This window comes from Bos taurus, chromosome 29, assembly GCF_002263795.3.
Source record: "Bos taurus isolate L1 Dominette 01449 registration number 42190680 breed Hereford chromosome 29, ARS-UCD2.0, whole genome shotgun sequence".
NCBI lineage: Eukaryota > Metazoa > Chordata > Mammalia > Artiodactyla > Bovidae > Bos > Bos taurus.
In genome coordinates, this window is record NC_037356.1 from 50,567,817 (window position 1) to 50,584,511 (window position 16,695).

The 16,695-nt window shown below is 64.1% G+C and overlaps 2 protein-coding genes across 11 annotated transcripts; both read left to right on the forward strand.

The window, feature by feature from the left end:
• Positions 1-76: 76 nt before the first annotated feature.
• On the forward strand, positions 77-7,036 carry SLC25A22 (solute carrier family 25 member 22). 9 transcript variants are annotated; one of them, XM_024986997.2, is made up of 10 exons: positions 77-149; positions 2,938-3,076; positions 3,168-3,293; positions 3,415-3,470; positions 4,080-4,170; positions 4,661-4,779; positions 4,886-5,060; positions 5,146-5,300; positions 5,383-5,458; positions 5,544-7,036. In XM_024986997.2, the coding sequence occupies exons 2-10, from the start codon at positions 3,057-3,059 to the stop codon at positions 5,692-5,694; spliced, it is 969 nt and encodes a 322-aa protein (XP_024842765.1). In that variant the 5' UTR covers positions 77-149; positions 2,938-3,056; the 3' UTR covers positions 5,695-7,036. The 9 variants fall into 9 exon arrangements, with proteins under 9 accessions (XP_024842765.1, XP_024842766.1, XP_005227359.1 ...); XM_024986998.2 differs by having other exon boundaries at positions 2,943-3,076; XM_005227302.5 differs by lacking the exon at positions 77-149 and adding an exon at positions 2,020-2,207.
• A 191-nt stretch (positions 7,037-7,227) lies between these two features.
• Positions 7,228-10,363, forward strand: CEND1 (cell cycle exit and neuronal differentiation 1). Of its 2 annotated transcripts, none has more exons than XM_015461333.3 (2): positions 7,228-7,473; positions 8,782-10,361. In XM_015461333.3, the coding sequence occupies exons 1-2, from the start codon at positions 7,343-7,345 to the stop codon at positions 9,317-9,319; spliced, it is 669 nt and encodes a 222-aa protein (XP_015316819.2). In that variant the 5' UTR covers positions 7,228-7,342; the 3' UTR covers positions 9,320-10,361. The 2 variants fall into 2 exon arrangements, with proteins under 2 accessions (XP_015316819.2, NP_001073691.1); NM_001080222.1 differs by having other exon boundaries at positions 7,408-7,496; positions 8,782-10,363.
• Positions 10,364-16,695: the final 6,332 nt, after the last annotated feature.

Here is a 16,695-nt window from a genome sequence, read left to right on the forward strand (position 1 = left end):
CCCGAGTCCGCCAGCCAACCGCCGGCCGGGGGCGGAGCGCGCGCGGCGCCGAGCGGACGCGCCCCCGCGCTTAGGTGCAGCCGGGCGCGCGGCGAGGCGGGGAGGCCAGCGCGGCGGCAGAGGCGGCGGCAGCGGCGGCAGAGCGCGCGGTGAGTGCCCACCTGGCGGCTCCTTCCGCTGCACCCACCCGAGTGCAGCCCGGCCGCGGAGTCGAGGGGCACCACGGCGACTATGGGAGGTGACATCTGCCCGGACGAGGCGGTTTCTGCGGGGCCCGCGCCGGCGGATGCTCGGATCCGCTGCCGCCGGAGTGTAGGAGGCCGGGCCCCGGGCGGTGCCGGGCGCGCTCCCAGCGCACACGTGTCCTCGCCGGTCGGGAGACGGAGGCCAGTCCCCAAGGAACGATCCGGGCCATGGGGGACACGCACGTGGGGCCCTGCGGGATGTACTTGGACACGTGGGTGGCTGAAGTCGCCATCGCCTGGCGGGCTTCAGCGTGGCGATCCGGGCCTCATGGGGACTCCTTCCAGCTGGACAGGGAGTTGAGCCGGGCTTCCAGTCGCAGCCCTGAACCCCCACTCCGCGCCTCCTTTGTCGCCGGGTTGGCGCCCCTCCAGCCGGCGGGACTGAAAGCGCCTCCCCGGGGCAAGGGGCGGGGGGAGATGAATGGGGAGAGAAGGGCCGGCCCCAGACTCGGAGCCTCACAGCCTTTCCCTTTCTTGGGGGTGAAGGAGTCCAGTGGCTTAGTTCGTGGCAGATTTTACCTCCTGGGGGGCCTCTGAGCTGAGCTGCCCACAGCTTCGCCTGCAGCCCGGGTTGAGGACGCTGCGGGAGCCGGGGGAACCGACCGGGAGGGCTGACAGCCCGGGGCCTGAGGCCGGGCTGGGGCTGCCGGGTCTCTATGGCAACCTGGGGTGCAGGGGAGGGCCCTCCGAGCTGTCTCATGAGCAGGCGGTAGGAACCATCGAGTGAGGACAGGAAAAGGCTTCCTGGCCCAGAGGACCCCTTGTCAGTCCTCCGCTGGCAGAGGCCCTCCCCACACTACTCGGTTCTGAAGTGTCTCCCCCATCCCAGCGCCAGGGTGGGACCCAGGGCTGACGGTCTCAGGCTGGGATCTCCAGGCCTGCCTCTATTCCCGAGACAGCTGCTCCCCTTCCCACCTTGGAGAGTGTCCGACTTCCTGGACCCCAGCATCCAGGTGTCCCTCACACTGGGCAGGAAGTGGGGTCTGGTGGGCTCGCTCAGGTCCAAGAGGGCAGAGTGTGGACCTTGTCCCCAAGGGTCGGGGACAACAGTCAGCTGTGGCCAGTTTGCACCTGGGGGGTGGGGAGAGAGGGTCAGGTTGAAGTGCAGAGGTCAGGCTCTTCTCTGAGACTGGGGCACTGAGGCTCTGGGTGAGTTTGTAGGGAGGAATCTGGGGGGTCAGAGGGTTTTGGGAGTGTGGGTGGCAGCCAGTGGTCTCTGCGACCCAGCCACCCCCTGGCCTTTGCAGCAGACAAGCGTGTCTTCTCCGCTCCTGCATGAGTTTTCCCTGAAATGCACCTCCCAGAAGACACACGGTCCACAGACACAGTGGGCACAGCCCATCTCCACCCCACAGCTCCGGATTCCCTGTGCCCGGGCACAGAGAGAGCCCCGTTCCTGGGGTCCCAGGGCCCTAACCAGAGCCCGCCTGCTGGCTGCAGAGGAAAACTCGGGGAGCAGCTGGGTGCACGGTGGCCGCGGGCTGGGGCCCCTCGAACCGGCTGCGTGGCTTGGCTGGGTTAGCCCGTCAGACCCGCTGCCTCACGGGCCGAAGGGGGCTCGGAGGCCAGCCCAAGCCTCCCAGAAGCTGTCACACCCCCTTCTCATCCCTTCTCCCGCGGCGCCAGGGCGCCTTATCCCGCCCAAAGTGAAAGAGAAAGTCGCCCCCCCCCCAGGCCCGCCCCGCCCCGCCCCGCCCCGCCCCGCAGCCAATCCCCGCCGCCGGCACCGCCCCCGGCTGCTGGCCCTCCCCCGCCCGCCCGCCGCCCGCGGGCTGGAGTCTCCAGGAGGAGCCGTGGAGGAGCCGGTCCTACGCGCCCGGGGTGAGCGGGACGACGGCGGGGGCGGCGGGCTGCCGAGCGGGCAGGGGGCCTCCCGGCCCGGGGAAGCCGGGGTGAAGGTCACCAGTCCGCGAGCGACGGCAGGTGTGAGCCAGCCGTGTGACCCGACTAGCGACGCTGCGGGTGCGAGGCAGGGACAGCTGGTCTTGGCGTGGGCTGGGGGGCGCCCCCCGCCAGAGGTCCCTGGGGCCGGCTCTGGCTCCCTAGCCCTGCCCCTAGCCTGCCCCCCGGGAAGAGGTGGTGGAGCAGCCACAGCGAGCCCGTGTGTGTGTGTGTGTGTGTGTGTGTGTGCGCGCGCGCGCGTGCAGTCGGGGTGAAGTTCCTGGGAGGGTGGGCACAGGCTGGCTATGGCTGAGCTGGTGCTTTCTCCAGGGGAGCCGTGGTCTGGGGCTCCAGCCCGGAGGTGCCATGGGGCAGGGGCTGCACCTGCCCTGGCTGCATCTACCTGGGCAGCTGTGAGCTGAGCCCCGCGGGGGGCCCTGGGGCTCTGTCACCCCTATCCCGACAGAGCAGGCTGCTCGAGGATGGGGTTGACACAGCCCAGCCCAGGGGAGGAGGCACCTGGCCCTTTAAAGGGCTCCGTGCATGTGAGCGTGAGCAAGGCCAGCTGGGAGGACGCACTGGTGAGGACTCTTGAGAGGAAGCCGCCAGGTGGCCCAGGGATGGGACCAGGTGGTGGGCCTCCTGGCACGCTTCGAGCCCACGACGTGTAGCCCGCCTGAGCGGGGTTGGGGGCCTGGGGAGCCGCTCGGAGCCCCTGCGGGGGCCCTGGAAGGGAAACAAGGAAGCCTGTTCCTCTGGTGCGCCTCTCCCGTCTGCCCACCCCCGCTGGTTGCAGTCCCTTCTCTCCTAGGACAGAAGCGCTGGTTTGGAAATACCCTTGAAAGCAGAAGACCAGCCTCCGCCCTGCGCTCCCTCCCCCGCTGTCTGGCATCCAGCTCCGCAGCTCCTACCTGGGTGCTCCCGAGTTAAATGGCCGATAAGCAGATCAGGTCAGAACCCAGCCCCGCCTCACCCCACCCTGCCCTCCCCCCGGCCGACCTATGGCCGAGGAGGCCGCCTGACCTCCATCTGCCCACGCAGCCTGCCAGCCAAGCTCATCAATGGCGGCATCGCCGGCCTGATCGGGGTCACCTGTGTGTTCCCCATCGACCTGGCCAAGACGAGGCTGCAGAACCAGCAGAATGGCCAGCGCATGTACACCAGCATGTGAGCCAGCGAGCTGGGGGGGTGGGGGGCAGGCCTGGGGGCACTCCTGCCCGGGTCAGGGCAGGGGGCCGGTGCTGGACCCTGGCTGACCCCTGGCTCCCTCCTACCCCCGGGGCTGCAGGTCTGACTGCCTCATCAAGACCATCCGCTCAGAAGGCTACTTCGGGATGTACCGTGGTGAGGCTGGGCAGGGTCTGGAGGGTCTGGATGGATGGTGGGGCCGCGCCCCGTGGGGCCTGGCTGTAGCTGCACAGTGGCGGGGGTCGAGGAAGGGCAGCTCTCAGCGCCATCCTCCACCGCTGCCAGCACCCAGCACGACGGGACCTCCTCCCAGGACAGGCGGGACCCTGTCTGCGCCGGACACTGGCGGGGGTAGTGGTGGGGGGGCTGATTGCAAAGCCGCTTAGCAGACAACCGCCAAGCCTGGATTTGCCCAGATGCTGTGCAGCAGAGTCCTTGCACTGAGAGGGGCTCACGCTGCCTCCTCAGCTCTGGATCCCCCCCAGGTCCCCCGCCTCTGCCTCCTCAGCTCTGGACCCCCCCAGGTCCCCCGCCTCTGTACTGCAGGGGGGTGTTCCTCACGGAGGCCCGCCTGCTGGACCGGGAGGGTTGCCTGAAGGAGGAGGCGCTGCCCCCACCCCCGCTGGGCACATGTGGGTGAGAGGGCAGGAGGAGCTGCCAAGGTGCAAGGGGGCGGGGGGAGGGCTCTGCCAACTGAGAGGCAAGTGCCCACCAAGAGCGTCCGGGTCCCGGCCCTGGCCACTGACCCATCCGCATGCCACACAGGAGCCGCCGTGAACCTGACCCTCGTCACCCCCGAGAAGGCCATCAAGCTGGCGGCCAATGACTTCTTCAGATACCAGCTCTCCAAGGATGGGTAAGGCGCTGGTTGACTGCTGGGGGCCACAGTCACGAAGGGAGGGGGATCTGTGCCTCCAGAGGACGAAGGATCTGTCGTCGTGGGGGCCCCTCACCCCGACCTGCAGGGCCTGCTTCCTCCGCCTCCGATGCTGAATCCTTGGTGCTCAGGCCCCAGGGGTCCTTGGCCCCTAGCCATTGCCTGCTGCCTCTTGTAGGCTGGGATTTGGGGGCACTGGCCAGTTTTCCCTATCACCCGAGGGTGGGGTGAAAGGGCAGTAGTCCCGTGGAGCACTTGAGCCCCCCACCCCGCCTCCAGTTTTGTTTGCTGAGAACAGCCCTCGCCCGTCCCCAGCCCCGCTGTGAGCGTCTGTCTCTCGGCTCGGTGCCTGTTACTGGAGGGCGGCGGGGGCGGGGCCTGCCTCTGTCTTCACCGGTCCCGCCCCTTCACGTCCCCCAGCCGCAGGGGCCTCTGACTCTGCCTTGCAGCCCCGCCCTCTTTACTGCAGGCAGCAGTTGACCCTGTTTAAGGAGATGCTGGCGGGCTGCGGGGCCGGCACGTGCCAGGTGATCGTGACCACCCCCATGGAGATGCTGAAGATCCAGCTCCAGGACGCAGGCCGCCTCGGTGAGGCTGTGGGGGGCGGGGCGCGGGGGGGACACCAGCTGGACCCCGTCCCTGCCCCCACCCTGTGCTCGGAGGGAGACCAGCAGGCCACCCCCTTTCTCCCCAGCCGCCCAGAGGAAGATCCTGTCCGCCCAGGCCCAGCTTTCGGGCCAGGGGAGCGCCCAGCCCTCCGTGGAGGCTCCGGCCACCCCCCGCCCCACAGCCACTCAGTTGACCCGGGACCTGCTGCGGAGCCGAGGCATCGCTGGCCTCTACAAGGGCCTGGGGGCCACGCTGCTCAGGTTGAGGGGCAGGCAGGGCGAGGGGAGGCCTACCCACCCGTCCGCCCCACGCGTCCCAGCCAGTCACCCTGCGATCCCCCGACAGGGACGTCCCCTTCTCCATCGTCTACTTCCCCCTCTTCGCCAACCTGAACGAGCTGGGCCGGCCAGCATCTGGGGAGAAGTCGCCTTTCTACGTGTCCTTCCTGGCCGGCTGCGTGGCTGGGAGCGCGGCTGCCGTGGCCGTCAACCCCTGTGACGGTTGGTGCCCAGCTTGGGGCAGGGCAGGGCTGGGGGGTGGGTCCAGGCTGAGGGCGCACGCTGACCTGCGTGCCCCTTGCAGTGGTTAAGACCCGTCTCCAGTCGCTGCAGCGTGGCATCAACGAGGACACGTACTCGGGATTCCTGGACTGTGCCAGGTGGGCGAGCCCCCAGGGGCCGGGGAGGGCAGGGCAGCCCCAGCGTTGTGGCTCTGACACCTCCGCCCCCGCCGTCTCCCCGCAGGAAGATCCTCCAGAACGAGGGCCCCTCCGCCTTCCTGAAGGGCGCTTACTGCCGCGCCCTGGTCATCGCCCCACTGTTTGGCATCGCTCAAGTGGTCTACTTCCTGGGCATTGCCGAGACCCTGCTGGGGCTGCCGCGCGTCCAGCCCTGAGCCTGGGCAGCCGCCCCTTGCCCTCCAGTCGAGCGGGACCAGAGCGGGGCCCAAGGCAGGCAGCCCCCCCGGGGACAGCACGAGAGTCTCTCCACAGACGGGTGGGGGTGGGGAGGGGGAGTGCAGGGTGCACACACGCGCCTGGCGGGGCCCTGCCTACACAACCCCCGGGATCAACGTCTTACCTAGAAACGGCAGAAATTGTTACATTCCTGGAGCCAGCCCTGCCCACCTTTGCCCCAGTCTGAACAACCCCCAGGGATAGAGCTGGTCTCTGGACTGGGGGCCCCCAGCCTGGGCTGGGCAAGCTGGACCCTCTCCTCCAGTCTACCAGCTCCTGTCCCCAAGGCTTGGCCCCTAGTCCACAGAGGGGACCCCGCACAAACCTATTTATTAACTTGCCGAGCACAAGCGGCTCTGTCCACCCCTCCGTCTGTCCGTCCAGCCTCCCCCGCTGCTGTTCTCTTGCCTTGGCCAGCCTTGCAGGAGGATCGGGCTCTCCTGCCCCCCATATTGAGCCAGGAATCCTAGACTGGGGGTGGCCCTGAGTGCTGACTCCCAGGACAGGTCCTCCGCCCCCACTGTGGGACCCAGCCCATGCGAGGTTTGTGCACGTGTGTGTGTGTGTATGTGTGTGTGTGAATGTTGGGGGCGGGTGGTGGCCTCCCTCTGCTGTCTTGGCCCCTCAGGGGTAGGGCTGTCAGGGGCTCCAGCCATCCCCATGTGGCCAGGCAGTGTGTGTGTGCAGGAGCGTGTGAGCGTGTGGGTGTGTGCCCTTGACTCGCCAGTGACCCCGTCCAGGAATCCGTCTCTCCGCCCGGCCCTACTTCTGAGGCCACGCCCCCTCGAGGTCCGGGAGGGCGAGCATGAGGACCAGTATGGAGCCCGGGAGCATCTTCTCCTGGGGGACACCAGGAGCTGCCCCTCCAGTCTTCCCCGGGCCTAGCCTGCCCTCCGGGCCTCTGGGTAAGGCCCCTGACCACACTTGGTAAAGCTCCGCCCTCCCCCACCCTTGATGTTGTGAACTGAGGCAGCTCTGTCCTGACCTGCCCCGCCCCCAGCCACGTGGTCGTGTTGGTGAGTGATCTGATGTGCCGGTGCTGTGTCCTCCACCCCCGGGCCCCCTCCCTGGAGGCCCCTTCCCAGTGACACTACCTGGGGCTCAGGCCTGGGCCCCCCAGTTCACGGTTGTTCCTGGGAGCTGCTCTCTCCCGTCACATCTGTACCTTGGAAGCTGCTGCTGCTGCTTACAGAATTATATTTTTTTCTTTTGAAGAGTTTTAAGAAGTTGTAACTTTTTGTGTCTTGTCCTGTAAGAAGATAAATAAATATTCTAAGTAGATGCCTCTTCTAGACTCTTGGGGGTGAAGGGCGTCCCGCTCGTCTGGTAACTGGCTCCCCTCCCCCTGCTGTCCTGGGTCCGCCTGCCCAGCTATGACGGGCACACTGGCTGTGAAGGAGCCTGGTTAGAATGGCCTGACTACCTCTCGGTCTGATGGAGGTGCGAGAAAGCCAGCCTCAGCCGCTCACCTTCTTGACGCTAAGCCGCCCTTCAGATCAAAAGTGGAACTGGGTTTGGGGCCCCCAGAAGTCCCGGCCGCTCCGGGGCGCTGTGGTGGCCACTAGCAGGTGGGCGGAGCCCGCGCTGATGCGGTCCCCGCCCTGCTTCCTGCGCCGGAACAGTGCATTGTGGGAAACTCCCAGTCCTTGCAACCGCAGCCGCGCCCGCCGCCCTCAGTCCGGTCGGCCGTGGTCCCGCAGAGAGCGCGCGGCCCTGAGGTGGGAGCGCCGCGAGCAGCAGCGTAAGGCGGAGGGGACTCTGCGGCGCGGGGTCTGGGGCGGGAGCGGGGCGCGGGGCCCCTGAACAGAGCGGCAGGTTCTCCGCTATGAAGGTCACCGGGGGCGCTCCGGGGTCCCCTGCTCTCTTGGGCACAGCCGCCTGGAGGGGGAGGGGCAGCCGGTGACGTCAGTATGAGCCCAAAATAACCAAAGGTCTGGGGGAGGGGGAGCGTGGACCACCAGCCCTTTGAGAACTTGATGCCCAGCAGCGGGGTGCCCTCCAGAATGACAGGGGTGAGGGGCTCTTGGGTTCCCTGGAGGTGGGTCAGTCCTCCCCAGGACACCCCCGTCCCGCACGTGACCTTCAGGCGACCTTCATTGTGTCACTGTGCATGGCCAGGGGACCCGGGTGCCACCTCCCACACAGGCTCCCTCCCCCTGCAGGCGCAGGTGCGAGTTCCTCAGCATCCCAGGAGCTGTGGACAGCAGGGTCCACTCCCGAGAGGGAAGATGGGTCCAGAGAGGCGAGGCCACCAGCCCCCTGCCCCACGCCTGACTCAGGATCAGGGCCAGGCCTTCCCTACTGCCCAGAGCGCCTAGTCTCTGCCTGGCCCTGCCTTGGGGGTGCCTGCTCCAGGCTCACCCCAGGGACTCCCTTTGCCCCCAGAGGCAGGAATGACCTCAGGGTCAGAAAGGGCTCCCCGCTCTGAAGCTGGAGCAGGCAAGGCCAGTCCTGGGGTGGGCACTGAGAGGGGGTCTATGACCAGCTGGGAGCCCAGGCCTGTTGCTGCCCTCCCGCCGGCTTCTCCAGCCTCTGGTGAGACACCCTGGTTTTGTCCAAGCCAGGTCCTGGCGACCTTCGGTCCATTTTGACCCCATGTAACTGAAAGCCCAGACTCTGGGTTCCCACGCTGCCCTCCCCACCCCCAGCCCACTCAGCCCTGAGAAGGATGCACGGTCAGTTCTGCCCAGGCCCACCTCCCCAGCCACACGGCTTCTCAGGGCTGGGTGGGTGCTCTCTTCCCGGTCAGGACCTCCCCACCCTGGGCCGACATGATGGACATAGGACATGCGTGGGCAAGACCATTTCACAGATGAGGGAACTGTAGCAGGCCTCATCCCAGCACCCCAGCCCAAAGGAGGGCCCACAGCGCCCGCCCGTGTGCTCGGAGGGGCTTCTCAGGAGGTGGCTGAGGCCAGCTGGAGGCTGAGCCCCAGGAGAGGAGTGTCCAGAGAGCTAGCGGGTCTCTAAGGGAAAAGGACGTGGGGCTGCACAGGACAACAGCCTCATCGGGTCTCCCCCCGCAGGCCCATAGGATGCCCAGGGGTGAACTGTCCTGAGCTGCCGTGGTCTAGACGCCTGCCTGCCCCCGCGTGCCCCACACAGCCCGCCCGCACACCCAGCATGGAGTCCAGAGGGAAGTCGACTAACAGCCCCAAGGCCGACGCTAAGGCCACGGCCGAGACCCGAGCCCCTGCCGCCGTGGACGGGAAGGCCCCGTCCTCTAAGCCAGGGAAGAAGGAGGCCCAGGCAGAGAAGCAGGAGCCGCCGGCAGCCCCCACGCCGCCACCTGCCAAGAAGACCCCAGCCAAGGCAGACCCGGCCCTTCTCAACAATCACAGCAACCTGAAGCCGGCCCCCGCGGCCCCCAGCACCCCCGATGCGGCCCCCGCGCCCAAGGGCCCTGGGGACGGGGCTGAGGAGGGCGGGGCCCCCACTGGGGGCCCCGGCAGCCGGGGGCCCTGCCCTTTCGAGAACTTGACCCCGCTGCTGGTGGCCGGGGGTGTGGCTGTGGCTGCTGCAGCCCTCGTTCTCGGGGTGGCCTTCCTGGTCCGAAAAAAATGATGGCCGGTGCCCAGGCTGGGCACAGCCACTTCCTGTACAGACCTTGGGAGTCTAGTGCATGCCGAATTCACACACCGCTATCTATACATATGTAATACCTATATCGTGTCCCCCACATACAAGCAGACGGAGAGAGAGGTGGACAGGCCCCTACAGCAGTGGAGACCCAGCCCCCTTGAGCAGTCCCGAGGGCAGAAGGAGGCCAGGCTCTGCGGGTGGATCCCTGACACAGGGTGGGGGCTCCATGTGGACCCAGGCACCAGCGGACGGATGGAGAAGCGGGCTCTGCAGGTGGCCTGCCTGCCCAAGTATGCCAGCCTGTGCCAAGGGCCCCAGTGGTCCTGTGGTCTTCTGGCAGCAGCTCCTGATGAATGCCCAGGGTAGTAGGGCTGGGCAGGGGCCTGGGATGGATTCTGAGCTGGGTCCAGCAGACATGGGGACATTAAAGGGTGTAGCTGTTTGGCCCATTTCTGCTGTTTGCGTGTAGCCAGGATGGGGGTTCCTCTGGGTGGGCTGCCTCAGTGGGCTGATCTGAGGTGGGTGGTCACATTGGCTGAGTTTCCGTGCCTCCTGCCTGCTTGCTTGAGCCCTGGCTGGGTGGACAGACAGCTCAAAGGCTCGTGTCAGAGGCACTTTTGAAGTTTACCTTCTGGTTGACCCCAGGGGGCCCCTGAAGCTGGGCCCTACTCTTCCTTCCCTGAACCCCTCCCCATTCTGCAGCGGTTGTCCTGGGGGCAGGTGAGAGCCTGGCGGGGAGGCAGCCGTGCCTGCCCAGTGCCCGCAGACAGCCCCTCCTGCCCACCCAGGGTCCTTGGAGTCTAAGAAGCGTATAAATGCAATAACAGGTAGAATAGAACTGCTGGGCAGGCGACCATCACCCTCTGCCACTGCCCCGTTGAGCCTGCAGGGAGACGCGCTCTGCTGGGAGCATGTCATGGCAGCGGTGGGCACTGGGAGCCCGACATGCCCTTGCCTGGCCAGCTGGCCACTGGAACCCTGGGCCTGAGTGGAGGTCAGTTTGAAATAAACTCTGTTATCTAAAGACTGGGCTGGCGTCCTCAACTGCACGCGGTTGGGAGAGGCGGGGTGGCCGGTCTGGGTGCAGGGGTCATCTGCCCACACTGCGGGCTTTCCGGGGAGGGCCAGGGCCCCCAGGTGCCCCTCCCAGCCTCTCCCGCCACCTGGTGCCCTTGACCCGGGTGGGTTCCACTCGTGGCTCTGCCCAGGTCTGGCCCCACCTGGATGGCTGCACCCGGCCTTCCCGCCAGCCCTGGCCCTAGAGGACCCAGTGCAAGTTGCAGGACCCACCCCCGGCTCTGCACCCACACCTCAGGCCCACACTAACCTGGGGCATTTCCCTGGGACACGCACCCCTCGCCCTGAGCTGCCTGGCCCAGGCCCAGCCACCAAGGGGAGGTGCCAGAGCCCACAGGCTCGTTCACAGGCCCTGCAGCTGCCCACGCCGCCCCTCTCCAGCCAGCTGGTCCCCTCTCCCACTCTCTGTTCCGCTTGTACCGTAAATGCAAAAAAAGAAGAAAAAAGTGTCCTCCGTGTGGGGACTCGGGGCAGGACAGGGTGGCTGTGAAGGTGAGTTCTGTCCCCGCAGCCGGGAGCTGAGGGTCCGGCTCTCGGCCGCGGTGGCGCTCTCTCGGGGCGCTGCCTCAGTTCTCTGTTACTTTTTTATCTTTGGCTGCGCTGGGCCCCGCTGCCGCACACGGGCCTTCCCTAGGCGTGGCGAGTGGGGCTGCTCCCTGGCTGTGGGGCTTCTCTTGCAGCTCGGGCTCAGCAGGCATGGCCACAGGCTGAGTGGCTTTGAGGCAGGGGTAAGCGTACCAGGAACCAAGCCTGTGTCCCTGCGTTGGCAGGCGGATTCTTCACTCAGCTCAGTTCAGTCGCTCAGTCGTGTCCGGCTCTGCGACCCCATGGACTGCAGCACACCAAGCCTCCCTGTCCTTCACCAACTCCCGGAGTTTACTCAAACTCATGTCTACTGAGTCCATGATGCCATCCAACCTTCTCATCCTCTGTCGCCCCTTCTCCTCTGCCCTCAATTTTTCCCAGCATCAGGGTCTTTTCTAATGAGTCAGCTCTTCCCATCAGGTGGCCAAAGTACTGGAGTTTCAGCTTCAACATCAGTCTCTCCAAAGAAATCCCAGGGCTGATCTCCTTCAGAATGGACTGGTTGGATCTCCTTACTGTCCAAGGGACTCTCAAGAGTCTTCTCCAACACCACAGTTCAAAAGCATCAATTCTTTGGCGCTCAGCTTTCTTTATAGTCTAACTCTCACACCCATACGTGACTACTGGAAAAACCATCGCCTTGACTAGATGGACCTTTTTTGGTAAAGTAATGTCTCTGTTTTTTAATCTGCTGTCTAGCTTGGTCATAACTTTCCTTCCAAGGAGTAAGCGTCTTTTAATTTCATGGCTGCAGTCACCATCTGCAGTGATCTTGGAGCCCAGAAAAATAAAGTCTGACACTGTCTCCACTGTTTCCCCCATTTTATCCTAACCCTGAGGGCGTGCAGGTCCTGGGCCCTGAGCACATTCACACTGTGGGAGCGTCACCCCATCGGCCCTCGGAAACGATTCCTCTTCCCAAACTGACCCTCTGTCCCCGTTAACACCCGTTCATTCTGTCTCTGCGGGCGACCTCAGGTGAATGGAGTCAGACCGGATTTGTCCTTCTGTGTCTGCTTATTTCTCTGAGCATCACGTCCTCAAGGGTCACCCACGGTGTAGTGTGTGTCAGGATTTCCTTCCTTTTAAGTCCCACCCTATGCGTGGACCACAGTTTGCGGATCCATCATTCGCTGATGGGTGGACTTGCCTCCACTTGTCGGCCGCTGCGACTGTGGGCCCAGCACCCAGCTCGCTCGAGGACCTGCTCAGAGTGGGGCGGCCGGGCTCCACGGTGCGTGCCCCTTAAACTCGGCAGCTGTGTCTCGTGCATGTGGGGCGGCCGGGAGAGAAGCGTGCCTCTCGCCCAGCGACACGGGAGTGGGCGAAGCCTAGAGGTTGACAGCCCGTCTGAGCGGGGCCACCTTGGGTCGTTCCATCTGCACGGACCCAACTGCTGCTGTTTACTGAGTCCTTGGCTGTCTGGGCTTTGCCTTTTCTGATTTTTCTGTTGCTGCCATTTGTCTGTTTTTCTGCGATGAGAGGCCTTCTTGTCATTTATTTGGAGGATTTTTTTTTGGTCTGGCTGCACGGCCTGGGAGATCTTAGTTCCCCGACCAAAGGTTGACAAGGATTGAACCCTGGCCGAGGCGGTCAAAGCGCAGAGCTCTAACCAGCGGACCACAGGGCACTCCCGCGTGCATTTCTTCCTGTGTCTCATATTCCAAGCCTTTGCCAACGGCACTTATCTGTATTCAGTGGCTGGCTTGCATCTGTTTCCTTTGTCTAGAAGTCCCCAAATCTCAAGTTATCACGCGTAACCGTTGATCCCTTTACTGTCTAACCTTCTGGAATCTTTTCTAATATAACACTCTTGGCATTTACTCACAGCAAGGACTTAACCCATCTGAACCTCGGGTTTCATGGGGACTAAGCTGAGGAGCTCGTGGTATCTCTCTCCCACCAGAGATGAAGGGGGCCAGGGTCAGGCAGTGAAGGGCCCCCCGCAGCCCCTTGGTGGCTGTGCCTCCTGCTGCCACTTTGCACACAGCCAGGGTCTGTCCTGAGCCCGAGTCGGCCTGCACCTGCCTCAAGGCCATACTGTAGTTTTGTGATACTACTTTGTAATCTCCTCTTGTTTCCGTCTGCAATGCGGGAGACCTGGTGTTTGATCCCTGGGTTGGCAAGATCCCCTGCAGAAGGGAAAGGCCACTCCAGTATTCTGGCCTGGAGAATCCCATGGACTGTAGAGTCCATGGGGTCACAAGGAGGACACAACTGAGCAGCTTTCACTTTCACTAAGAGAAACACAGCATCTAAGCTTTAGGGATGCTATGCTGCTCTCGTTTCCTTATTTCGTCGGAATTTCCACGCATGCTCAGTTACTGGTGGCCCCTTCCGGGGAAGGTTAGAATTGGGCAGCTGAGGTCCCCAGGGTGCCATGAGGGTTCTGAGGCCCAGCTTTTAAAGTGTATGTATATATATTTATGTGTTTATGGCTGTGCCGAGTCTTTGTTGCTGTGTGTGGGCTTTCTCTAGTTGCGGAGACTGGGAGCTGCGCTCTTAGCTGCAGTGGGCAGGCTTCCCGTCGCAACGGCTTCTCTGGTTTCTGACGACAGGTTCCAGCCCATGCGGGTTTCAGTAGCTGTGGCTTGCGGGCTTAGCTGCCCCATGACGTGTGGAATCTTCCCGGACCAGGGGTCAAACTGGCATCCTCTGTGTTGCAAGGTGGATTCTTACCAGGGAAGCCCCTCAGCTTCTGGTTCACAGCATTCCTAAGCTTTAGGAAGGTAGGGATGCTTCCAAATGATAAAAAAATAAAACCTCTTGGGGACACCCAGTGAAAATGAAAGTCGCTCAGTTGTGTCCTTCTTGTGACCCCACGGACTCTACAGTCCATGGAATTCTCCAGACCAGAATACTGGAGTGGGTAGCCGTTCCCTTCTCCAGGAGATCTTGCCAACCCAGGGATCGAACACCAGGTCTCCTGCAATTGTAGGTGGATCTTTACCAGCTGAGCCACCAGGGAAGCCCTGCTGACTTCAATGACCTTTACTACAGTACCACTTTTGAGTGGGAGTGGGCGAGGCTCACAAAATACCAGATATCAAAAGTACTCCATATAGAAGAAGCTCACACTGTAAATCGCACGCAGGCTTACAAGGACCTCTGAAAGCCAGAACTCAGACGGTAGCAGCATGTCCAGGACAGAGGCCCCGTGGGCGGGGCCAGCAGGGTAGGCTGGGTCGCACGTGGGGTCACGGCACAGGGATGCAGAAGGTGCCTGTGGGGGTCCGGGCTGCTTTCCTCTCTAGCACCCTCTCCTCCCCCGAGAGTGTGCAGCTCCCTTTTGGGGACCTGGGACCTCATTCTTGGTGCATCCAGGGCTGGGCCGGGCCAGTGCTTCAGGCCAGGTAGGGGCCTCCAGAACCTCTTTTCCTCCACCAGGGCAGAGTAGCAGAGGCCTGGGGAGGGCAGAGCTGGCCGGCGACCTGCTGCTCTGGACCATCCCGTGGATGCTGAGTCGGGCCTGGACTCCTGGGCCTTCAGCCCCGCCCTGGCCATGGCTCCCTGCCCTCAGGGAGGTGAAAGGGCAGGCAGGCAGAGGCTCCCGGCTTCCCAGTGACCGACCCCACCGTGCCTGTGCTTCCCATTCGGGGCCTTCAGCCCGTGGAGCCACGCTGGCTGTCTGAGGGCCGCTGAGCAGACAAGAGCCCCATGCCGCCACCTGCCCCCCAAGAGCAGCTCCTGTCCTGGCTGGAGGGGAGGGCACACCTGTTGTGTTGTGGAGAGAGCTCAGGAGATGCCCCTGGGACCCACGCCAGCTCCCCATCCAGCTCTGTGGGACCTGGAAGTGTGTTTGTGGGAAATCCCCTTCAGATGCTCCTCTGGACCCTCCCAGGCCTCTGTCGCTCCCTGTCCTGATGTCCTGGGCTCTGGGATAGGCCAGACTGCGAACGCCTGCCTCCCTTTCACGTCACCCCACTCCAGGCCACAAAACGCCACTGCCTGGCAGCCTGGGGTCAGCAGTGCAGGCAGCGGCTCTGCGCTCTCAGCAGTCCTGCCGACGCTCCCGCTCCAGGCGCAGGGACCCCGTGCCCAGCCGGCGGCCACGGCCTCGGCAGTCCTAGGTTTAGGGCCGTTGTAGCACAAGCCACAGGTGCTTGGGATCTAAGTCTGTGGACGCCTCCCAGCCCAGCCTCGGCCAAAAGAGAGCCCGGAGCTGAGAAGCTTGGCCCTGATGGGAAGAGGGCTGCTTCCTGGCCTGGGACCTGGGCCCCTCTGCTGCCTGTCTGGGAAGCTAGGCTGCCCATGGCACATCCTCCCTGAGACAGCCTCAATCCCAAGTCCCTGTATGGGAGGTCCACCCAGCAGGCCGACTGGGATAACAAAGGGGCACTCAAGGCAGTCCTTGCATGGGGTGTTCTCAGAAAGGGAGTATTGGGTAGACAGTGCCTTGGTGCCCATGGGCTTTGAGGGATGGTTAGGAGTTTGATGGGCAGAGAGATGGGTTCCAGCATTCGGGAGATAGAAATAGGAAGTGAAATGGCTCCCAGGGAAAGGCTCAGATGTGCTTTGAAAAGAGGAAGTTGCCAGGGGAGAAAGCAGAGGAGACCTGAGGCACTGGCCAGCCCCACCAGGCAGAAAGTCCCCCAGAAATGGCCCCCCAGTCACCCGTTCTTGGCTTCCAGGGTGAGCAGGTTCTAGGGACAGGAATGAAACGCTGTTGCAGGAAAACATGACCTTTGGTCCCCAGGGACTTTGTGCCTCGGGGGCCCAAACAACTGCAAGAGCCCAGGTTCAAGGGCGTCACAACCCCAACGGCAGAGCCCTAGTCAACCCCCAGGCCTCCCCTACCTTCTACTGTTCCACTGGGCACTCACTGTTGATGATCAGGAACTTGCGTAGCCTGTAGGTGATGCCCAGGGGGAGGCAGGTGAGCTGACACTTCAGGTGTGACCCGGGGTAACAACTGTGGGAGGGGGCTCAGCAGGATGGGATGGGGGGCTCTGAAGGGGAGCCCCTTCTTCTCACCTCTAGACTGAGCGATGGACCAGGGGACAGTCACCTGGCCTGGGCTGCTGGTCCTTCTGGTCCGCGCCTGCCCTCAGAAGAGCAGACACCTGCCAGTCACTCCTGCAGCACCCACCATCATGCCCAGGTGCGCTTGGCCATCTGGCCCGGGTGTTGGCCTCAGGGCCAGGCCTGAGTAACAGGCACCTCTTCACCGCTGCCCCTTCCCATGTGAGGGTAGGGCCGCTCCCTGGTATGAGAACCTGCTCAGGAAGGGGCAGTGAGACTCCTAGCCCACCCGGGGGACACCTCAATTGCCCTGACAGGTCATCTTGTGGGTGTCCGCCCCCCTGGACACTGACAGGGGCCGACAGTGACAGGCAGACCACCGCCGGACCCAGAATGAGGCTTCTGGACAGGGAGGCCGCATGCCACCACCGCTGCCATGTCCTGCAAGTTGCCGAATGCCACGCGGGACGCATTCCTTGCAGGCTGGCCCACGGCCTCGACCTCGGTTTCGGGAGGGTCAGGAACCGTGTTCCCGACCGCGAGCGGGGGTTGGGCTAGGAGTCTGCTCCATGCAGCTGCGGTCCCGTGGCCCAGCTCAGACCTCTCTGCAGGATCTCCGGGGCCACGACGCGGACGCGGTCCGGGACCGCGTCCAAGGGCTCAGCTGCCCGCGGCTGGCGGCGGACTTGACCCGGAATCGGACCCGAACTCGAGCTCGGGGTGGGAGGAGGCGG